The sequence below is a fragment of the Salmo trutta genome, chromosome 19 (assembly GCF_901001165.1).
Source record: "Salmo trutta chromosome 19, fSalTru1.1, whole genome shotgun sequence".
NCBI lineage: Eukaryota > Metazoa > Chordata > Actinopteri > Salmoniformes > Salmonidae > Salmo > Salmo trutta.
In genome coordinates, this window is record NC_042975.1 from 6,807,977 (window position 1) to 6,832,714 (window position 24,738).

Here is a 24,738-nt window from a genome sequence, read left to right on the forward strand (position 1 = left end):
CCCTCCCCAGCCCTCCATTTGGTAAATCAGAAACTCAAAAAGTAAGTACCTGTGCTAAGGTCTATTCAACACTGGTCTGACCAATCAAAATCCATGCTTCAAGATTGTTTTGATCACGCGGACTGGGATATGTTCTGGGTAGCCTTTGAGAATAACATTCCGCTCTCAAAACATCTAGACGAAAAGTCAAAAAAGTACAATAAAAGTTTGTAGAAACATGTCAAACAATGTTTAAAATCAATCCTCAGGTTGTTTTTGTCATAAATAATCAGTAATATTTCAACCGGACAAAAGCTTCGTCAATAGAAAAGGAGAAACAAGAAAGGCGCGCTCCCGATCATGCGCTGGACTCATGTCTGGAAATTTCCACTGTCCACTCATTGAAAGTGCTGTATCTCCCTCATTTTTCAGAGTAAAAGCCTGAAACAATGCCTAAAGACTGGCTACATGTAGCAGAAGCCATAGAGATCGTGAACTGGGTCCTAAATCTTTGTATGGTGGATAGGCTTTCAATGGAAAAACAGCCTTTCAAAATAATAGTATTTCCTGGATGGATTTTCCTCATACTCACAGACATTATTTTAACAGTTTTGGAAACTTTAGAGTGTTTGCTATCCAAATCTACCAATTATATGCATATCCTAGCTTCTGGGCCTGAGTAGCAGGCAGTTTACTTTGGGCTTTTCATCCAAAATTCCGAATGCTGCCCCCTACCCTAGTACATTTGCACACAAAAAAAGGAGTATTGTGTGTAGATATTTAATACATTTTAGAATAAGGCTGTAACGTAACAAAATGTGGAAAAAGGGAAGGGGTCTGAATACTTTCCGAATACACTGTACACTCACTCCAACTCCTGTGTTTCAGCCCCCAAACTCGAAGAATCGATGCAGCTCCGACGCAGACTGTGAAGGGAGATCAGAACGTACGGGAGATGGTAAAGTCCGGACGGCATGGCAGTGTGACAGTGTGGCACAGTCCCCTTCACTAACTCAGTGTTTCTCAACCTCTGGTCCGTGGACCAGCGCCAGTCTATGGTAAATCGCCGGCCAGTCCCTGAGATAGTTAACGGACACTAATGTCGTCAGTTCTACAGTGCTAGTTTGAATGTAAGTTTCCCCCAAGGAGGAAAAAACATTGCTTGTTGGCCCCTGGTATGAAAAAGGTTGAGAAACACTGTGACTAACTAACCCTCCTCAATATCTTCCGCATTGGCAAATCTAGCCATCCATTACTACCACTACCCCCTCCCTACCTGACTACTCACACTAGCCATCGTCTCTGTGACTACGTTATGAGGGATAAACAACGAGGGGCTGGGAGTTCTGTGGAAATAATGAGCCCTTCGTTGTCTATCCCTTACTTTCTTAAATTATTACGATATAGAGGATTCTCATTGTACATATTTCTAGCCACCAGTGTCTCTGTACTGATAACTGAAATTAAAATGTTATTTATCAGAAATTAAAACAGCACATGATTTCACTTGTCAGAGAGCAACAACAACAAAAAACGTTCAGGTGTTTTAAGTGTCCAGTTGTCTCATTGTTTTAGGATTAAGTTTGTTTATCGTTGGTAAACTTTCTCAGCGGTTCTTTGGTGAGTTTCAGTTCACAATCGTGTGACAAACGAGGATGGGAGGAAGAGACAGATGATCCCATGGAGAGTAAAGTTGGACTGTAGGAAAGTCAGAGCAGTGTATTGGGTGTATTCTGTACTCTGGGGCTTCTATGAGCTAAATGTACAATACACTAGTCACACAAAACAAAGCCACCAAGATAAACATTTTGACTAGTCAGGAATTTCCCTGCCCGAAGTCATGCATTCAAGAAGAAAAAGTATGCTTGATTTAGATCAACAACTTTCCATGTTCTAAGCAGCCAGGATCCAGGATGGTTGAGTGACTTGGATTGTCATTCTATTAAAGCATGCAAACAGACACAGTCAGAGACAGGCACACAGTCAGAGACATAGGCACACAGTCAGAGACAGGCACACAGTCAGAGACAGGCACACAGTCAAGAGACATAGGCACACAGTCAGAGACATAGGCACACAGTCAGAGACAGGCAGACAGTCAGAGACAGGCACACAGTCAGAGACAGGCAGACAGTCAGAGACAGGCAGACGGTCAGAGACAGGCACACAGTCAGAGACAGGCAGACAGTCAGAGACAGGCAGACAGTCAGAGACAGGCACACAGTCAGAGACAGGCACACAGTCAGAGACATAGGCACACAGTCAGAGACAGGCAGACAGTCAGAAACAGGCAGACAGTCAGAGACAGGCAGACAGGCAGACGGTCAGAGACATAGGCACACAGTCAGAGACATAGGCACACAGTCAGAGACATAAGCACACAGTCAGAGACATAGGCACACAGTCAGAGACAGGCAGACAGTCAGAGACAGGCAGACAGTCAGAGACAGGCAGACAGTCAGAGACAGGCAGACAGTCAGAGACAGGCACACAGTCAGAGACAGGCAGACAGTCAGAGACTGGCAGACAGTGAGAGACAGGCAGACAGGCAGACAGTCAGAGACAGGCAGACAGTGAGAGACAGGCAGACAGGCAGACAGTCAGAGACAGGCAGACAGTCAGAGACAGGCAGACAGTGAGAGACAGGCAGACAGGCAGACAGTCAGAGACAGGCAGACAGAGACAGGCAGACAGGCAGAGACAGGCAGACAGAGACAGGCAGACAGTCAGAGACAGGCACACAGTCAGACAGGCAGACAGTCAGAGACAGGCAGACAGTCAGAGACAGGCACACAGTCAGACAGGCAGACAGTCAGAGACAGGCAGACAGGCAGACAGTCAGAGACAGGCAGACAGAGACAGGCAGACAGTCAGAGACAGGCGCACAGTCAGAGACAGGCAGACAGAGACAGGCAGACAGTCAGAGACAGGCACACAGTCAGAGACAGGCAGACAGTCAGAGACAGGCACACAGTCAGAGACAGGCAGACAGTCAGAGACAGGCACACAGTCAGACAGGCAGACAGTCAGAGACAGGCAGACAGGCGCACAGTCAGAGACAGGCAGACAGAGACAGGCAGACAGTCAGAGACAGGCGCACAGTCAGAGACAGGCAGACAGAGACAGGCAGACAGTCAGAGACAGGCGCACAGTCAGAGACAGGCACACAGTCAGAGACAGGCACACAGTCAGAGACAGGCAGACAGTCAGAAACAGGCAGATAAATAGTAGAGTAGCAGCAGTGGATCCAATAATAATTCTAAAACCTATATAAGGTGGCAGTTGAAAGGGCTGGTTGTGTATATTGTAACAGTCCTTATGTGACCCCGGGTTACACCCAAGCCTCTTCAACCTCTCAGAACCACATCAGCCCTTTCAGTTTCAATCAGAAAGCTGTTGGCAGATGATTTAGATCTGTTGACTCCACAACTGCCATGTTGACTTGGTGGGCATCTATATATCCTTGTGTCCTTGAGAAGGATGTGCTGGTTAATGGTTAGACTGTGGTTGAAACTAGAGGCAAGCAAACAGAACAGAAGCTGTTGTTAAAGCCCTCAAGGTGAACCAGTCTTATGATCATGTCCTGTGGGGTGGCTCACTTTACCGTGTCTGTAAATCTTTTTCACACTTCTCTGCCAATCCAGCTAGCGCCAGAGAGACAGGACCAGAGAAACGGGACCAGAAAGACGGGACCAAAAAGACGGGACCAGAGAGACAGGACAGATAAGATAGGGAGAGACAGGATAGGGAGAGACAGGATAGGGAGAGACAGGACAGGGAGAGACTGGGCCAGGGAGACGGGATCAGGGAGGCAGGATCAGGGAGGCAGGACCAGGGAGACAGGACCAGGAAGACAGGACCAGGGAGGCAGGATCAGGGAGGTAGGATCAGGGAGACAGGACCAGGGAAACAGGACCAGGGAGACGGGATCAGGGAGGCGGGATCAGGGAGACGGGATCAGGGAGGCAGGATCAGGGAGGCAGGACCAGGGAGACAGGACCAGGAAGACAGGATCAGGGAGGCAGGATCAGGGAGGCAGAACCAGGGAGACAGAACCAGGGAGACAGGATCAGGGAGACAGGACCAGAGAGACAGGACCACACACAGATAATAACCATGCTAATCATGCAGAAAGAAATGATCCTTACAGTATAAGATCAGTGAGAGATGAAAGAGATGCATCACTCACTTAACTATTTCCTTTGGTGTTCTGTAATGAGACACATTTTAGTCGAGATTCTAAGAAGTTTGGATGAGTGGATGATTGAAACAGCAATTCTATTTCTGTAAAGTGGAAGTCATTTCTTCAGGTTAAAAGACATCCTCATCTGTGGTAGGGTTGTCACGATACCAGTATCACGATACTACCATAATTGATTTTCCCTGGCAACAAGGAAAACACAAAGCAGACTAAACTCTTTGAATCTTTAAAAACCCTGCTGTATGGAACATAGTGTGATTATAACTTGTTAAAAGAAACATGTGATTCTGGGTGACAACATCATGCTGTTTGTTTCCAACATTACGACTGTTTTCCTCAGTCAGCTTCATGTTTTGTTTCCTTGCAACGATACCTCTTGAGTATCGCGATACCGATATAGTGACAACCCTAATCTGTGGGCTCATAGTTGTTACTCCATGTTGAAAAGGTATATCCCTCGTGTCTTTTCTCCGTGTCTCTGTCCCACTGCCCCCCCCCCACCCCCCCACCCCCCCACCCCAAGGACATATGACGGGGAAGTGTTTGGTGAACACAACCAAGATGTGTGAGGTGCTAGCCTGGTGTCCTGTGGAAGATGACGGCAATATCCCAGAGTATGTAAGATCCCTGAAAATTATGTTAACACTTTACAGGTATAATGTTTTATTACTCATCAGAAGTGTTATGTACTGAATGGTACTGAACAACGTTTGACTCTACCGAGTGATTTGTAGGCTGATGAAATGAAAACGGTCTCTACCAATTTCCTTTTTATGACCTTTCTGTGTGTGTCTGTGTGTGTATAATGTGTTTATGCTTTGTTGGTCTTTGTTTTCATATGTTCTACTGTTTTCTGTGCAGTCCTGCGCTGTTGATGTCGGCAGAGAACTTCACACTGTTCATCAAAAACACAATCAACTTTCCAGCCTATGGTGTTACGAGGTAAGACCCCTGTTTGATACACAACGTGCATCCTTTCATCAACGCCTATTGAAAATGAGGAGAGTAACATGGATCCAGTCTATAATACTCATAAAAGCATAAAATAGTTGCTTCTTCTTCCTAATATCATTAGTATTTGCACATGCGATAAGCTGTGCTGGACGCAGGTGGTGTCTGTCTCTCTGAACCTACACGATCCTGGCAAACATTATACAGCAAAATAATCATACCGTTACCACACCATTGCCAATTACCATAGCAACAACATGAGGACATCTCTCCCCTCCTGCTTCCCTGATAGTGAGCTGAGGTCAGGGTCAGGGTCAGGTCATCCAGTAACTCCCTGATAGTGAGCTGAGGTCAGGTCAGGGTCAGTTCATCCAGTAACTCCCTGATAGTGAGCTGAGGTCAGGTCAGGGTCAGGTCATCCAGTAACTCCCTGACAGTGAGCTGAGGTCAGGGTCAGGTCATCCAGTAACTCCCTGATAGTGAGCTGAGGTCAGGTCAGTGGCAGGTCATCCAGTAACTCCCTGATAGTGAGCTGAGGTCAGGTCAGGGTCAGGTCATCCAGTAACTCCCTGATAGTGAGCTGAGGTCAGGTCAGTGGCAGGTCATCCAGTAACTCCCTGATAGTGAGCTGAGGTCAGGTCAGGTCATCCAGTAACTCCCTGATAGTGAGCTGAGGTCAGGTCAGGGTCAGGTCATCCAGTAACTCCCTGATAGTGAGCTGAGGTCAGGTCAGTGGCAGGTCATCCAGTAACTTCCTGATAGTGAGCTGAGGTCAGGGTCAGGTCATCCAGTAACTCCCTGATAGTGAGCTGAGGTCAGGTCAGGGTCAGGTCATCCAGTAACTCCCTGATAGTGAGCTGAGGTCAGTGGCAGGTCATCCAGTAATTCCCTGATAGTGAGCTGAGGTCAGGTCAGTGGCAGGTCATCCAGTAACTCCCTGATAGTGAGCTGAGGTCAGGTCAGGTCAGGTCATCCAGTAACTCCCTGATAGTGAGCTGAGGTCAGGTCAGGTCAGGTCATCCAGTAACTCCCTGATAGTGAGCTGAGGTCAGGTCAGTGGCAGGTCATCCAGTAACTCCCTGATAGTGAGTTTTAAGAAAATTCTTCAAAGTAGCCACCCTTTGCCTTGATGACAGCTTTGCACACTCTTGGTATTCTCTCAACCAGCTTCACCTGGAATGCTTTTCCAACAGTATTGAAGGAGTTCCCACATATGTTGAGCACTTGTTGGCTGCTTTTCCTTCACTCTGTGGTCCAACTCATCCCAAATCATCTCAATTGGGTTGAGGTCGGGTGATTGTGGAGGCCAGGTCATCTAATGCAGGACTCCATCACTCTCCTTCTTGGTCAAATAGCCCTTACACAGCCTGGAGGTGTGTTGGGTCATTGTCCTGTTAAAAAACACATGATAGTCCCACTAAGCGCAAACCAGATGGGATGGCGTATCGCTGCAGAATGCTGTGGTAGCCATGCTGGTTAAGTGTGCCTTGAATTCTAGTAGGTGAACGGATGATCTCCACATAGGTGGTTCCCACCGTGAAGCATGGAGGAGGAGGTGTGATGGTGTGGGGGTGCTTTGCTGGTGACACTGTCAATTATTTATTTAGAATTCAAGGCACACTTAACCAGCATGGCTACCACAGCATTCTGCAGTGATACGCCATCCCATCTGGTTTGCGCTTAGTGAGACTATCATGTGTTTTTCAACAGGACAATGACCCAACACACCTGGTCACCACAATCACCCGACCTCAACCCAATTGAGATGGTTTGGGATGAGTTGGACCGCAGAGTGAAATTCTTCCAAATATAAAATATAGTTTGATTTGTTTAACACTTTTTTGGTTACCACGTGATTACATCTGTGTTATTTCATAGTTCCGATGTCTTCACTATTAATCTACAATGTAGAAAATATTAATAATAAAGAAAAACCCTTGAATGAGTAGGTGTGGCCAAACTTTTGACTGGTACTGTATGTAAAAACATTTTCCTTCAAGTATAATGTTTTATATTACTGATGTTACTGTCCCCACTACAAGAACAAAAAATACTTAAATACATGTCATTTTGTCCTTGAAACATTTAATTTAAATACTGTAGAATTACATTCACTCCTATGGAGGACTTCTTCTACTGGGTAGTGCAAATATGGCCGACCGTTGGCTTCAAAGCCTCTCAATGGCCGATACATAGCATCAGCAATCCAGGGTTTATATACATCATTGTTAATAACACTGCCCCCTCTCTGCTCTTCTGTGGAGGAGCAGAACATTGAGGCCTCAGACCATATATTAGGCTCCCGAGTGGCGCAGCGGTCTAAGGCACTGTATCTCAGTGCAAGAGGAGTCACTGCAGTCCCTGGTTCAAATCCAGGCTGCGTCACATTTGGTTGTGATTGCGAGTCCCATAGGGCGGCGCAAAATTGGCCCAGTGTTGTCTGGGGTAGGCTGTCATTGTAAATAAGAATTTGTTCTTAACTGACTTGCCTAGTTTAAATAAAGGTGACATTTTTTTTTTGTTAATATAGAGCCGGTCGGCAGGAGAATAAATAACATCCTACACCTCATCCACCAGCATGTGCTCTTAGAACAAGGGGTTCTAAAAGGGTTTTACCTGGAACCAAAAAGGGTTCTTCAAAGGGTTCTCCTATGAGGACAGCCGAAGAACGCTTTAAGGTTCTAGATTAGGGATAGACAATCGTGGTCCTGGAGGGCCGCAGGCACTTCATGTTTTTGATTTAACCAACCTGGAAGGAACAGGTGTGTTGAATTTAGGCTAATCACTGAACTGATCAATTAGCTCAGTTGGCCAGGTGTGGTGCCTAGTTGGAACAACATCCTGCAGTACCTGCGGAACTCTAGGAACAGGGTTCTAGATGGCACCTTATTTTCTATGAGTGAAGTGACCAGAGACCACCTCTTTAGCCTCTTCAGCCTAGTAACCATTAAGGAGCCTCAGGCAATGGTTGCTATGTTTGATACATGCATTACATCACACACATATTGTGTATGTAGCTATGCACTGAATATGGAGGAGGTCCCAAAAGTGATATTGATTCAAATATCTATTTTGCTACATAACCAGTACAGTATGATATAAACTTGCCATCTTTTTAACAATGATCTCTTCCTGTTCTCACTCCAGGTGTAACCTCGTAGAAGGTATCGACAATCAGTACATCAAAAGTTGCCTGTATGACCCAAAGACGTCCCCATTGTGTCCCATTTTCAGACTGGGTGACTTGGTACAGCTGTCTGGCTTCAACTTCGCCGCCATAGCCAAAGAGGTGAGCAATATGCTATTATATTTATGAGCAAAGGGGGTTTGCAAGTACCTGTCAGTCTGTGTATGGTAGTGTTTTTTTTGTTGGTGTAATGAGTTATGAGGGTGGTGTTATTGGAAACGAGGTATGATAATGGTGTGATTGGTAACGAGGTATGAAATGGTGTCATTGGTAACGAGGTATGAAGGTGGTGTTATTGGTAACGAGGTATGACCTTGGTGTTATTGGTAACGAGGTATGATGGTGGTGTTATTGGTAACGAGGTATGATTATGGTGATGTGTGATTGGTAACGAGGTATAATAATGGTATTATTGGTAACGAGATATGAAGGTGGTGTTATTGGTAACGAGGTATGATGGTGGTGTTATTGGTAACGGATATGATGGTGGTTGTGTTATTGGTAACGGGATATGAAGGTGGTGTTATTGGTAACGAGGTATGATGGTGGTGTTATTGGTAACGGGATATGAAGGTGGTGTTATTGGTAACGAGGTATGCTCTGTCAAAGGTCATTTCTGAGTGAAAGCTTAGTGGAACACTGAAATTACAACTGATTTAAAAAGTGTTCGAAGACATTTTGGTGTTATTGGTGCCTCCATTGACTGGATGTTGTTGATGGCATTGTGCTGTTTGGGGTTAGTGGTTCCATCGTTGACTGGATGTATTGATTGATCTGACAGGGTGGGGCGATTGGTATCATCATTGACTGGACATGTAACCTGGACCATGACCAGTCAGACTGTAAACCGATCTACTCCTTCCACGGTCTCTATGGAAACCCCGACGAGACAGACACGGCCAGAGCATCTGTGGGATACAACTTCAGGTACATAAAGCATCTGCCACGTACGGGCTGTATGGTCTCGTCGTCAGTGCTGCAGACCCTGGCACAAATGTGTACCAGAGTCAGCATGGGTTTGAAATACAACTTACTCCCCTTCTGACTCGCAATCTCTTCTACATTTCCTGTCCCATCTCAATAAATCATTTAACAAAGTATTTATTGATAATTCTTGTAAGGGCCACTTTCTTATTGTAAATTGAAAAAGCCTTTTCTGAGTTAAGATTTTAAATAAATGAAAAACACTTAGAAAGGGGTCGTGTTAGCCATTGGGGGTCGTGTTAGCCATGGGGGTCGTGTTAGCCATGGGGGTCGTGTTAGCCATGGGGGTCGTGTTAGCCATGGGGGTCGTGTTAGCCATGGGGGTCGTGTTAGCCATGGGGGTCGTGTTAGCCATGGGGGTCGTGTTAGCCATTGGGGGTCGTGTTAGCCATGGGGGTCGTGTTAGCCATGGGGGTCGTGTTAGCCATTGGGGGGTCGTGTTAGCCATTGGGGGGTCGTGTTAGCCATTGGGGGGTCGTGTTAGCCATTGGGGGTCGTGTTAGCCATTGGGGGTCGTGTTAGCCATTGGGGGTCGTGATAGCCATTGGGGGTCGTGATAGCCATTGGGGGTCGTGATAGCCATTGGGGGTCGTGATAGCCATTGGGGGTCGTGTTAGCCATTGGGGGTCGTGTTAGCCATTGGGGGTCGTGTTAGCCATGGGGGTCGTGTTAGCCATGGGGGTCGTGTTAGCCATTGGGGGTCGTGTTAGCCATTGGGGGTCGTGTTAGCCATGGGGGTCGTGTTAGCCATTGGGGGTCGTGTTAGCCATTGGGGGTCGTGTTAGCCATTGGGGGTCGTGTTAGCCATTGGGGGTCGTGTTAGCCATTGGGGGTCGTGATAACCTTGGGGGTCGTGATAGCCATGGGGGTCGTGTTAACCATTGGGGGTCGTGCTAACCATGCGACTAAGGAAATTACACAATTCATTATACAGCTTACTCTTCTTAGTTGCATGGCTAGGGTCATGTGAAAGGCAGAAGAGAGATACAGATCTGAACACTAGCCTAGAGGCTGAAAAGTGTGTCTACATTTTGTGCTTTAGGTATGCGAAGCATTACATGGAGGACAAGCAGGAGAAAAGAACACTTCTGAAAGTGTTTGGGATTCGATTTGACATCATTGTTCGTTCAGTGGTAAGTTCTTGAAGTTCATGATTGCTATCCTTGTAATGTTCCAGACAGAGTTTTTGAATTCCTCCCTTACGACTGTAGATTAAAAAGTTTAAAGATTGTTGATGTTATTTTCTAGGCCACAAAATTTGATATCATTCCAACACTAACAGCTATAGGATCTGGTGTTGGAATCTTTGGAGTGGTGAGTCTTTCAATACTACACATCCTACCTAATACTACACGTTCTATCTAATACTACACATACTATCTAATACTACACATCCTATCTAATCCTGTCTAATACTACACGTCCTACCTGATACTACACGTCCTGTCTGATACTACACGTCCTGTCTAATACTACACGTCCTGTCTAATACTACACGTCCTGTCTAATACTACACGTACTATCTAATACTACACACCCTATCTGATAGGATATATATTATCTGACACTGCAAAACATACAGAATCTCCAGTAGCCTACTGTATATCTCTTAAACAGCTTGTATAGAAATAGACTAAACAAATATGTTTATCTATTAAACAATGTGATGGAGGTAGTTGTGATCACAGAATTACATTTATATCATATTTCTATGGCTCTAATTGTGCTGTTTCCAAAGGCGACTGTAGTATGTGATCTGATTCTCCTGTATCTACTGCCCAAGAGGGAATTCTACAACAACATGAAATTCAAGGTCACTGAAACGATTGACAAGGTGAGTTTACATCAAACTGTTGCATAACATCCAGTTTAAACACCAGGTGACAGCAAAGAGGCATTTTTTTATTAAATAGTTGTGCAGATAACTGGGAAGACAGATCCTCAGGACACACGATAATTTACCCAACAGTTCATGTGTGGTCTCTCTAAGAAATATGTAATAATAATAATTTGCTCCTCCTTTGCGGAAAGCTACTGTGTCCCACTTTATTTTGAATACGCATCAGTTTTAATACGCATCACTGCATCCTGTATCAAAAGGTTGACTGGTCCTCATTTAAGCCCCGTAGATTTGTATTTATTTTATATTAACCTTTATTTAACTAGGCAAGTCAGTTAAGAACAAATTCTTATTTACAATGAATACCGAAAGGCCTCCTGTGGGGATGGGGGCTGGGATTAAAAATAAAATGTTTTATAAAATATAAATATAGGACAAAACGCACATCATGACAAGAGAGACAACACAACACTACATAAAGAGAACTAAGAACACGCAAAACATATTACAAACATTATTGGGCACAGACAACGGCACAAAGGGCAAGAAGGTAGAGACAACAACACATCACACAAAGCAGCCACAACTGTCAGTAAGAGTGTCCATGATTGAGTCTTTGAATGACGAGATGGAGATAAAACTGTCCAGTTTGAGTGTTTGTTGCAGCTCGTTCCAGTCGCTAGCTGCAGCGAACTGAACAGACGAGCGACCCAGGGATGTGTGTGCTTTGGGGACCTTTAACAGAATGTGACTGGCATCACATCATGATTCCCTTTTTGTTTACAAAGCTCTACTCCACAAGCTTCCAACTTACCTAACTTCCTTGTTGAAGTATAAAAACATGAGATACCGAACCTGTTCACAGGATTGGTTAATGCTTGAGGTTCTTTAGGTCTCCACCGAATTAGATAAATCTGCCTTAGTTTTTAATGCCCCCAATTTTGGGAATAACCTGCAGAACTCCCAGCGTCTTCATTCCCTGGTGCCACTAGGGCAGTTTGGGAGTCCAATGTTGAATTCGTTAAATGAGATTTGCATTTGTTTAGGTCAAATGTAAAAATGCATTGTGGTGTTTTTTTAATTTTATTGTAACCTGTAGTTTATATACATTTTTAATTGGAAGGTTTGTGTTGAATATGTTGTCCTCAGGGCACCATTGAAAATGAGACCCTGGTCTCAGACTCCCCTGATAATAAAAAACAACAATTTTATGGTCACTAATAGATGATCGATACTTGCTCAAACTACTAGCAAACTATGGGGATTCTCAATCGGATTGGCTCGATTCCTCCTTTTGAAAAAGGTCAGAGAGAGGAGGCAAGGAGAGGAAACATGGATATAAATGCACTTGTATGAAATGACACTCCTTCTCCACGAGCGCGTCATTAGGCAAATTACGTTTACAGAGGACGAATTCCGAAATACACGTCGGTCGTAGTTCAATTGTGGTGGCATTTGCATCTTTTGCGTTTGCATGCATGAACAACTATTTATAATGACAAACAGTTATGCATCATACATATTTTTGTTTATATTGAACTGTGTATCAAAAACAAAACAGTTTTATGCATTGTTTAAAGTAAATTTGCTTGTCCCAGCAGTGACACCAGTAGGGTTGTGGTGACATGTTTTTTGAATTTAGAGATATCTATTATTTTGAATGCTAGAAAGTAAACAAAAGTATTTAATATATTGTATAGAACAATAATACAATTCTATTAAAAAACTTACTTCATGAAAATAACTCCATCTATACGCATGATCATTTATTTCCCTGATCTTCCTTTTGTCATTGAAATGCTGTCTGATTGTGTGGATGTGTTCATACAAATGCAAAGATATTTACATTCACAGCCCTGATTGGAGGATAGGATGGTCTAGACCCTACCCTGCTTACCCCTTCAAAGTAGGAGGATACATATGCAAATAAAATGTCTGGTCATTGGTCAGAATAATCAGATCCGATTGTGATGTCATACTGTGGGCCAAAACTCCATACCACCTGAACAAGCTGGGGGCTCTTACACTAAAAGGGCATTATCATCATTTTAACAATTTCATAGTGTGGAAATCTCATAAAAAAAAAACGTCATCTGAGAGGGGTCTATATTAAAGAATTCCATTGATCATTTTCTGTATCTAAATACAGGGTGTCATTGGTGTTACTCAATTTAAATGAAGGGAAATTAAATTGTGAACGAAATGATTAATCATATCACTTTAGTAAATTAATTTGTAAATGGTGACCTTAGATTTGAGCATCTGTGGCCTTCAATTAAGAAAATACAAAATTACCAAAAATGTGTCATTGGTGTTACCATCCTTGGTGTTACTTCTGGTGGCATAATGTTATCATAATGTTCATATTTAAAGTCATTAAACTGCCATATTAGTTGATTTTGAATGGGAAGATAGATGTAGCCTCCCAGGGGCTCAGTTGGTAGAGCATGGTGTTTGCAACGCCAGGGTTGTGGGTTCGATTCCCACGGGGGGCCAGTACGAAAGAAAAACTAAATAAATGAATTGAAATGTATGCGTTCACTACTGTAAGTCGCTCTGCATAAGAGCGTTTGCTAAATGACTAAAATGTATTTAAATACATAGAAAAATGAAGTACATTTTTCCAAAATGACATGCCTTAATGCCATCGCAATTCAAGAACAACCCATGTGTAAAGCGTTAACAAACGTAACTAGTTGTGTTAGACATTTTCTAGATGAAAAGCATGTGTGTGCATTTCCTACCGAGGAAACAGCTGATTCAAAGAGGTGCGTGGCGGATTTCAAAACTCTTCCGCGGTAGCGTACACCAATTGAGGAGAGAACTCCGTTCACCTGTTAACGAATTGACACTCTCCTACATAAGCATTTCACTGTGCCGTTTACACTTGCTGTATCCTGTGCATGTGACCAAGAAACTTAGATTTTATTTGATACATTTGATGACCACTTTTCTGGGGAGGAGAGGAGAGGACAGACTTTTTACCCAATTGAGAACCTCCCGATCAACTGAAACTCTGTTGATATGCAACCGCTTGGATGTGGACATCAAATGTTATTGGTCACATACACATATTTAGCAGATGTTATTGGTCACATATTTAGCAGATGTTATTGGTCACATACACATATTTAGCAGATGTTATTGCGGGTGTAGCGAAATGCTTGTGTTCCTAACTCCAACAGTGCAGTAATATCTAACATTTCACGACAATACACACATCTAAAAGTAAAAGAACAGAATTAAAAAATATATAAATATTAGGATGAGCAATGTCAGTGGCATTGACTAAAATACAGTAGAATAGAATACAGTATATACATATGAGATGAGTAAAGCAGTATGTAAACATTATTAAAGTGACTAGTGTTCCATTATTAAAGTGGCCAGTGATTCCATGTCTATGTATTTTCCCCTGGCAGCAGCCTCTAAGGTGCAGGGTTAAGTAGCTGGGTGGTAGCCGGCTAGTGATGGCTGTTTAACATGAAGCTAGGTTTAGGGTTGTGGTTGTGGCTAGAGTTGAATCAGGATATGAATATGAAGCTAGGTTTAGGGTTAGGTTTGAGGCTAGGGTTGAATCAGGATGTGGACATGAAGCTAGGTTTAAGGTTGTGATTGAGGCTAGAGTTGAATCAGGATGTGGACATGAAGCTAGGTTTAGGGTTGTGGTTGAGGCTAGAGTTGAATCAGGATATGAATATGAAGCTAGGTTAAGGGTTAGGTTTGAGGCTAGGGTTGAATCAGGATGTGGACATGAAGATGGAGTTCTGGGTTAGGGTTGTGGTTGAGGCTAGAGTTGAATCAGGATGTGGACATGAAGCTAGGTTTAGGGTTGTGGTTGTGGCTAGAGTTGAATCAGGATATGAATATGAAGCTAGGTTTAGGGTTAGGTTTGAGGCTAGGGTTGAATCAGGATGTGGACATGAAGCTAGGTTTAAGGTTGTGATTGAGGCTAGAGTTGAATCAGGATGTGGACATGAAGCTAGGTTTAAGGTTGTGATTGAGGCTAGAGTTGAATCAGGATGTGGACATGAAGCTAGGTTTAAGGTTGTGATTGAGGCTAGAGTTGAATCAGGATGTGGACATGAAGCTAGGTTTAGGGTTGTGGTTGAGGCTAGAGTTGAATCAGGATGTGGACATGAAGCTAGGTTTAGGGTTGTGGTTGAGGCTAGATGAGGATGTGGACATGAAGATGGAGTTCTGGGTTAGGAATGAGCTGGGATACGGGACATGAATCTGGGGTTGAAGTTAGGGTTAATGGTTAGTTAGTTGACAGTTGAACATCTATAAACCATCTATTGGGGGCTATCCAAATAACATGTTATCCAAAGCAGTGTTTATTTTCATCCCAGTCTTTAGTGAGAGCACGCCTTTTAGCAAATTCAAACTCCAACTGACACTCTGTTCTTAAAGAGTAAAGAAGATATCCCTTGAGATCACTTGAAAAACAGAGATGTAAATCTCAATGTGTCTTGTCTGGTTAAATAAAGGATAAAACAATAGTTTGGAATATTATTTACCTTCATCTTCATTTAATACATGCATACACTCAAACTCAAACCATACAAAGTAAATATGTTTAAAATACATTAGTTGAGAGTGTAATACTGGTTTCAAACAAGTGAAACAGAAGATGGTCAGATACAAAATGGATCGATATAAGTCTGTCTGTCTTTCAGGAACCTTTAGATGAGTTCAAGTCTGAAAAAGAAGTATCCAAGGTAAGCACAGTGTGTGTGTGTGTGTGTGTGTTTACGTCATACACCAGTTATCACCTTTAAACGGTTGAATGTTTGTGGTTAAAGTGGGTGAAAGGCCAACACATATGTATTGTCATTGATGTCTTCTTGGCCATACAGAAGCATTCAGAAGAGGTTCTAGTGCATCATGAGGCACCGCTGTCAGAGACTTAGCCCTACAGCAGCTGCCTGGATCAGCTCAGTCTTAAGGTTTGTGTTGACTGGTGTGGGTCCTCTGGTTTGTGTTGGAATACTTAAAAAAAACATCCTCTTTCCCTCCCTTCCTGAACTACAGTCTGATTTGACATGACTTGATCAGGGGACAGCTATCCGACTGTGCTCAGCCAATAGAAGGGACGAAGGAAGGATGAATGTATTCCAACATGGCCCAGAAGAAACACATTGGTGAACCACATAAGCATGTTTAACTATTGGTGGGGAATCGATTAAGAGGAGTTCAATACATTTTGCATCTGACACAGTTATTGCCTGATGTACACACTGTAATCTACCCTCCCCCCCCCCCTCCCCGTAGGCGATGTTGCATGTTTTTTAAGGAGTCCGGGTTTGTGTTCCTCTCCTACAGGAGTGATTCTGCAGAGCGGTTCTGACTCCTGGGCTCCAGTAACAGGTGGCTGCGACTCCAACACACTGACTCCAGACTGCACTGAGACATGTACATTCTTAAACGATAAAACAAGTGTGATGCCTGTGTCCACTCTCCTGCTCTATGATTCAACTGCTATTTATTGCCTTCAAATCATGTCAACAGACCTCAAACAATGTTCTCAGTTTAGGATATTTTTTTTGTATTTTATTTTACCTTTATTTAACTAGGCAAGTCAGAACAAATTCTTATTTACAATGACGGCCTAGGAACAGTGGGTTAACTGCCTTGTTCAGGGGCAGAACAACAGATTTTTACCTTGTTAGCTAAGGGATTCAATCTAGCAACTTTTCAGTTACTGGCCCAACGCTCTAACCACTAGGCTACCTGCCGCCCCTACACTCAAACCCTACACTCTAACCACTAGGCTACCTGCCACCCCTACACTCAAACCCTACACTCTAACCACTAGGCTACCTGCCCCCCCACGCTCTAACCACTAGGCTACCTGCCGCCCCTACACTCAAACCCTACACTCTAACCACTAGGCTACCTGCCGCCCCTACACTCTAACCACTAGGCTACCTACCCCCCTACACTCTAACCACTAGGCTACCTGCCCCCCCCTACACTCTAACCACTAGGCTACCTGCCGCCCCTACACTCTAACCACTAGGCTACCTACCCCCCCTACACTCTAACCACTAGACTACCTACCCCCCCCTACACTCTAACCACTAGGCTACCTACCCCCCCTACATTCTAACAACTAGGCTACCTGCCCCCCTACACTCTAACCACTAGGCTACCTGCCCCCCTACACTCTAACCACTAGGCTACCTACCACCCCTACACTCTAACCACTAGGCTACCTACCACCCCTACACTCTAACCACTAGGCTACCTACCACCCCTACACTCTAACCACTAGGCTACCTACCACCCCTACACTCTAACCACTAGACTACCTACCACCCCTACACTCTAACCACTAGACTACCTGCTGAGATAGATAATTACGGAACATTCTTAAACACAGCCACCCTCCTTTGTTTGTCTAATAATAATAATAATAATAATCAGGGGGACAGGGGGGACATGTCCCCCCCACATTCTGAAATTGCATTTATGTCCCCCCCTGTTTTATCATTGGAATGTGATACAAAACGAGGCATCGATGTGCTTTAGGACCATGCAGACGCCTCCGAGCGGTCGGGTAGGCTGGTTGCCGGCTTGTAGGCAGGCTGGTTGCCGGCTTGTAGGCAGGCTGGTTGCCGGCTTGTAGGCAGGCTGGTTGCCGGCTTGTAGGCAGGCTGGTTGCCGGCTTGTAGGCAGGCTGGTTGCCGGCTTGTAGGCAGGCTGGTTGCCGGCTTGTAGGCAGGCTGGTTGCCGTCGGGTAGGTAGGCTGGTTGCCGTCGGGTAGGTAGGCTGGTTGCCGTCGGGTAGGCAGGCTGGTTGCCGTCGGGTAGGCTGGTTGCTGTCGAGTAGCCTGTTTGCTAAAACTAAAGTTGCGACCTTAAAAATAATAATACAGGTGCTGTTGAAGCGCTGTTCTCTCAATGTGTCAGAATTAGTACAATGTGTTAGTTTAGGGTTTGTTCATTAACTCAAGAGTCATGTGTTTTTATAACACATTTGTTACCTTAAAGTACCCTGGTTTATTAACACATTCATAACAACTGTTTAACACATTCGTTACCTTAAAGCCGTGGTTCACTCAGAAACATTGTGAAACATCCTCTATTTTCTATGGGTACACATTTCTACACATTTTGTCATGGGGTGCAGGGAAAATGTTGCAGTTTTAAAGGTAATTTTCTTGGAATTCTATACATTTTGCCATGTCTAATGTGTATTCCTGTAGTATTTGAGTGACTCAAACATTACAACAAAATCTATGGGCTAAAAAAAGTTAGCTGACGTGCTAGTTGATGTGGACAGGTTCTAAATATCTCTCTGAGGTCTGTAATGACTGACATGACAAGATGAACTGATGATGCACTACCCCAATATACTATAACTTTCAAAGAGTAAGGTAAAAGCCGGTTTCCAACCTCTTCCATCGGCACAGCACACACCATGTTGTCTTCTAGAAGCAGAAGAACAGGTGACTACTGGTGCGGGGTATTCCACTTTGAAATACTGTAATAATTACATTTTTTTTACCTTTAAATCTTTCTCATCAACAAGTTTGTGATTGATACGCAAATTCAATAAAACATTCAGAGTTGAAGGTTGTAGTCTTGCATATACTTTGACAGATTACTTACAAAAAAATACATTATTAAATTATTATGATATTTTTAATTATTTGATTATGTCTTGGTGTACAAAAAGCATGCAAAAAAATAGCTTATTTATGTATTGGTACATATTTACATGGTAACAGTTGCATTCAGTACAGGTTTGCCATGCTTTTTCCCATTTATACCTGGTTCTAACATGCATCCTTATCTTGTCCTGTTTACACTTGTAAGATCTGATCCCAATCAGATCACAATGCATATTTTCTACAACCGTCTAAAAATGTGGGCACAATCAGAATGTGGACAACATCAGGACAACTGGCACGTTAGCACCGGGTATGAAAGAGGCTTCAGAAATATGCAGAACAGTACAGACATCGAATAAACCCATTGAACAAATGACACCTTCAACACAGAGACCAGGACAATCACATATGATAAATGACACCTTCAACACAGAGACCAGGACAATCACATATGATAAATGACACCTTCAACACAGAGACCAGGACAATCACATATGATAAATGACACCTTCAACACAGAGACCAGGACAATCTAATATGATAAATGACACCTTCAACACAGAGACCAGGACAATCACATATGATAAATGACACCTTCAACACATAGACCAGGACAATCACATATGATAAATGACACCTTCAACATGGAGACCAGGACAATCACATATGATAAATGACACCTTCAACACAGAGACCAGAACAATCACATATGATAAATGACACCTTCAACACAGAGACCAGGACAATCACATATGATAAATGACACCTTCAACACAGAGACCAGGACAATCACATATGATAAATGACACCTTCAACACAGAGACCAGGACAATCACATATGATAAATGACACCTTCAACACAGAGACCAGGACAATCACATATGATAAATGACACCTTCAACACAGAGACCAGGACAATCACATATGATAAATGACACCTTCAACACAGAGACCAGGACAATCACATATGATAAATGACACCTTCAACACAGAGACCAGGACAATCACATATGATAAATGACAGCGATGCAAAAAAACAACGACCCTGTCCTCATCTTAACACTATGTACACTCCCGCCCACAGGCCTCGATTAGATTCACTTCATCTCAACTCATGTTAACAGGTGTAGCTGGAGTGACAGACAGTAGTGTAGTGGTGTGACTGTGTCATGATGACATGGGCGTGTTAACAGGTGTAGCTGGAATGACAGGCAGCAGTACAGAGTGCCGGCTAAAGGGGAAACGTGAAAAACTTTCATATTAATTATCACCAAGCTCAACTCCCAAGACAATGTACCTAATAGACAGAAGGAAAGAGTCCCTGAGTGCATTTAGAATCAGGACACAACACTAAAGGGGGAATGGCAAGAATATTGCACTTCTGACACACATACCTGTACATACATACAGTACATACATACATACCTGTACATACATACAGTACATACATACCTGTACATACATACAGTACATACATACAGTACATACATACAGTACAGTACATACAGTACATACATACATACCTGTACATACATACAGTACATACATACCTGTACATACCTGTACATACATACAGTACAGTACATACAGTACATACATACCTGTACATACATACAGTACATACAGTACAGTACATACATACAGTACATACATACAGTACAGTACATACAGTACAGTACATACAGTACATACATACATACATACAGTACAGTACATACAGTACATACATACAGTACAGTACATACATACAGTACATACATACAGTACATACAGTACAGTACATACAGTACATACATACAGTACAGTACATACAGTACAGTACATACATACCTGTACATACATACAGTACAGTACATACAGTACATACATACAGTACAGTACATACAGTACATACATACCTGTACATACATACAGTACATACATACCTGCACATACATACAGTACATACATACCTGTACATACATACAGTACATACATACAGTACATACATACAGTACATACATACAGTACAGTACATACAGTACAGTACATACATACCTGTACATACATACAGTACATACATACCTGTACATACATACCTGTACATACATACAGTACATACATACAGTACAGTACATACAATACAGTACATACATACCTGTACATACATACAGTACATACATACAGTACATACATACAGTACAGTACATACATACCTGTACATACATACAGTACATACATACAGTACATACATACAGTACATACATACCTGTACATACATACAGTACACACATACCTGTACATACATACAGTACATACATACAGTACATACATACAGTACAGTACATACAGTACAGTACATACATACCTGTACATACATACAGTACATACATACCTGTACATACATACCTGTACATACATACCTGTACATACATACAGTACATACAGGTGAATACACATTAGACACTGATTAAGGTTCTTGTGCACTGCTCCACACAGACGTACAAAAAAAACTGTTTCACTTTAGCTTGTGCATCATCGTTCTTTTAGATGAAATGTCAGATAGTGACTTCTCATCCTGGTGGCAGACAGCTGGCTGACAGCCAGGTGCTGTCTTTGTTCTGATCCCAACAGCCCTTCAGTTACAAGTTAACCCACAGACTGACAGTTAACCCACAGACTGACAGTTAACCCACAGACTGCCAGTTAACCCACAGACTGACAGTTAACCCACAGACTGACAGTTAACCCACAGACTGACAGTTAACCCACAGACTGACTGTTAACCCACAGACTGACAGTTAACCCACAGACTGACAGTTAACCCACAGACTGACAGTTATCCCACAGACTGACAGTTAACCCACAGACTGACTGACTTAACCCACAGGCTGACTGTTAGTTAACCCACAGACTGCCAGTTTACCCACAGACTGACAGTTAACCCACAGACTGACTGTTAGTTAACCCACAGACTGACCGTTAGTTAACCCACAGACTGACAGTTAACCCACAGACTGACTGTTAACCCACAGACTGCCAGTTAACCCACAGACTGACAGTTAACCCACAGACTGACAGTTAACCCACAGAATGACAGTTAACCCACAGACTGTTAGTTAACCCACTGTCACGTCCTGACCATAGTAAGATGTTATTTTCCATGGTAGAGTAGGTCAGGGCGTGACAGGGGGGTTAGTCTAGTTTATTATTTCTATGGGGGGGTTCTAGGTTTGTTTTTCTATGTTGGTGATTGTGTATGATTCCCAATTAGAGGCAGCTGGTAATCGTTGTCTCTAATTGGGGATCATACTTAAGTAGCATGTTTTCCACCTGTGGGGTTATGGGATATTGTATTTTGAGTAAGTGTATGTAGCACCTCTGTAGTCACGGTTCGTTATTCGTTTATTGTTTTTGTTAAGTTTCACTATTAATAAATTATGTGGACCGCTACTCACGCTGGGCCTTGGTCCGATCATTCCAAAGAACGTGACACCCACACAGACTGCCAGTTAACCCACAGACTGCCAGTTAACCCACAGACTGCCAGTTAACCCACAGACTGCCAGTTAACCCACAGACTGCCAGTTAACCCACAGACTGCCAGTTAACCCACAGACTGCCAGTTAACCCACAGACTGACAGGTGACAAAGACAACCCCTTAAAAGCTCCATCGAATACCAACCACTTCCAGCGTAACATGAATATAGAGTTCAGCCCACAGGCAGCAGGACGAAAAGCAAAAGTAGAAAAACAAGAAGCCATTACCCGAAAACAAAGCGAGCTCTTCAGGTTGATTGAAACCTTTCACTTGGAATAGCATGCTATAGAAATCACAAAGAAAGAAGTATAATTAAAGATGGCTGCCGTAAATACGTGAAACTGAAGAAAAAACCCAGCGGGATAAAGAGAGGGTGTTAAGATGGAGTGAGTGAAAGTAAAAACACCATGTTGCCTGGCCAACAGGGAATGTATAATAAAGCTTTTTCTTCCACTACCATCCCTCTATCCATCCTCTCACTGTAGCACCTAACAGCACTGATACGTCCACCAGGGGGTTAATATACTGTACTGCACATCCCTAATGGCACCCTATTCCATATATAGTGCACTACTATAGAACCCTATTCCCTATTTAGTGCACTACTTTTGACCAGGGCCCATAGGGACGCAGCCTTAGGCCGGGATTTCATCCGATGGCTGTCGACAATGCAGCATTTAAAGATAATTTATGATTGAGCCGATATCTGTAGTGTGAATACAATCTCTGCAATCGGGGGAACATTACAAGAAGTCCCGCTATGACCTCTGCGGGAACATTACTTATCCCAGACAACCCGGAGGTTACGGCTGAGGACAGGAACATTACTTATCCCAGACAACCCGGAGGTTACGGCTGAGGACAGGAACATTACTTATCCCAGAGAACCCTGAGGCTACGGCTGAGGACAGGAACATTACCTATCCCAGACAACCCGGAGGCTACGGCTGAGGACAGGAACATTACCTATCCCAGACAACCCGGAGGCTACGGCTGAGGACAGGAACATTACCTATCCCAGACAACCCGGAGGCTACGGCTGAGGACAGGAACATTACCTATCCCAGACAACCCGGAGGCTACGGCTGAGGACAGGAACATTACTTATCCCAGACAACCCGGAGGCTACGGCTGAGGACAGGAACAAGTAGAAGAAGTCCCGCTATGACCTCTGCAGTCATCAAACGAGCAAATGGACAATATAGGAATAAGGTGGAATCATATTACACAGGCTCTGACACCTGCCGAATGTTGCAGGGGCTACAGTCCATTACGGATTACAGAGGAAGACCCAGCCGTGGTCTGCCCAGCGATGCCTCTCTACCTGACCAACTCAGTGCATTTTAAGAACGCTTCAACAATAACAACATTGTGCCGGGTGTGAGGGTTGCCACCGACCCTGAGGATTTGGTGATCTCGCTCTCCGAGTCCAACGTCAGTAAGGTCTTTTAAATCGGGTCAACCCCTGCAAGGCCACGGGGCCTGACGGTATTCCAGGGGGCGTTCTCAGAGCATACGCAGAACAGCTAGCAGGCATATTCACAATCATTTTCAACCTCTCCTTGTCCTAGTCTGTAATCCACACATGTAAAACCAAGGAGCTGATCGTGGACTACAGGAAAAGGGGGGGGTGAGCACGCCCCATCCACATCGACGGGGCTGCAGTGGAGCAGTGTCCAAATCACTAAGGACTTAAAATGGTCTACACACGCGCACAGCCATGAAGAAGGAGCAACAACGCCTCTTCCCCCTCAGGAGGTTGAAAAGGTTTGGCCTGGGCCCTCAAATCCTCAAAGATTTCTACAACTGTACCATTGAGAGCATATTGACTGGCTGCATCACCACCTGGTATGGCAATAGCACCGCCCTTGATCGCATGGCGCTACAGAGGGTGGTGCAGCTAGCCCAGTACATCACTGGGGCCGAGCTCCCTGCCATCCAGGACCTCTATATCAGGTGGTGTGAAATGGTGGTGGTGAAGGCCCAGCCACCCAACCAATAGACTGTTCTCTCTGCTTCCGAACGGTACCGGAGCATGAAATCTGACACCAACAGGCTCCTGAACAGCTTCTATCCCCAAGCCATACGACTGCTAAATAACACGGACAATCTGAGTTGACCCTTGTATTTTATTTTTTCACTGTCTCTATGCACACTGACAGGGCCTTGCACGGTCAAACACACTGACAGTCCAACACACACACACACACACACACACACCACACACACACACACACACACACACACACACACACACACACACACACACACACACACACACACACACACACACACACACACACACACACACACACACACACACACACACACACACACATTTGTTATTGATTACTACATTGTTGGTTTAGAGCAGTGGTTCTTAACCTGGGTTCGATCGAACCCCAGGGGTTCAGTGAGTCAGTCTCAGGGGTTCGGCGGAGGTCAAGACACACACCC

General features: G+C 43.8%; 1 protein-coding gene and 1 long non-coding RNA gene across 5 annotated transcripts in view; one reads left to right on the forward strand and one right to left on the reverse strand.

Annotated features, from left to right (window-relative positions):
• LOC115153907 (P2X purinoceptor 1) overlaps window positions 1–16,608 on the forward strand; it is a 46,292-nt gene extending 29,684 nt beyond the window's left edge. The window contains exons 4-14 of one of the 4 annotated variants that reach the window (XM_029699569.1): window positions 868–937; window positions 4,704–4,794; window positions 5,042–5,122; window positions 8,279–8,420; window positions 9,100–9,245; window positions 10,345–10,435; window positions 10,551–10,616; window positions 11,041–11,136; window positions 15,822–15,863; window positions 16,002–16,091; window positions 16,468–16,608. In XM_029699569.1, coding sequence (XP_029555429.1) covers window positions 868–937; window positions 4,704–4,794; window positions 5,042–5,122; window positions 8,279–8,420; window positions 9,100–9,245; window positions 10,345–10,435; window positions 10,551–10,616; window positions 11,041–11,136; window positions 15,822–15,863; window positions 16,002–16,055 — 879 coding nt within the window. In that variant the 3' untranslated portion in view covers window positions 16,056–16,091; window positions 16,468–16,608. Of the gene's footprint in view, window positions 1–867; window positions 938–4,703; window positions 4,795–5,041; window positions 5,123–8,278; window positions 8,421–9,099; window positions 9,246–10,344; window positions 10,436–10,550; window positions 10,617–11,040; window positions 11,137–12,996; window positions 13,647–15,821; window positions 15,864–16,001; window positions 16,092–16,467 lie in introns of those variants that run through there. The other 3 variants (XM_029699570.1, XM_029699571.1, XM_029699572.1) reach the window with 3 other exon arrangements.
• Window positions 16,609–18,109: 1,501 nt separating this feature from the next.
• Window positions 18,110–20,220, reverse strand: LOC115153908 (uncharacterized). The gene is made up of 2 exons (XR_003867789.1): window positions 19,613–20,220; window positions 18,110–19,354 (listed from the first exon to the last, which is right to left on the reverse strand). It is a non-coding gene; the product is annotated as an uncharacterized LOC115153908 (long non-coding RNA).
• Between the last annotated feature and the right edge of the window lie 4,518 nt (window positions 20,221–24,738).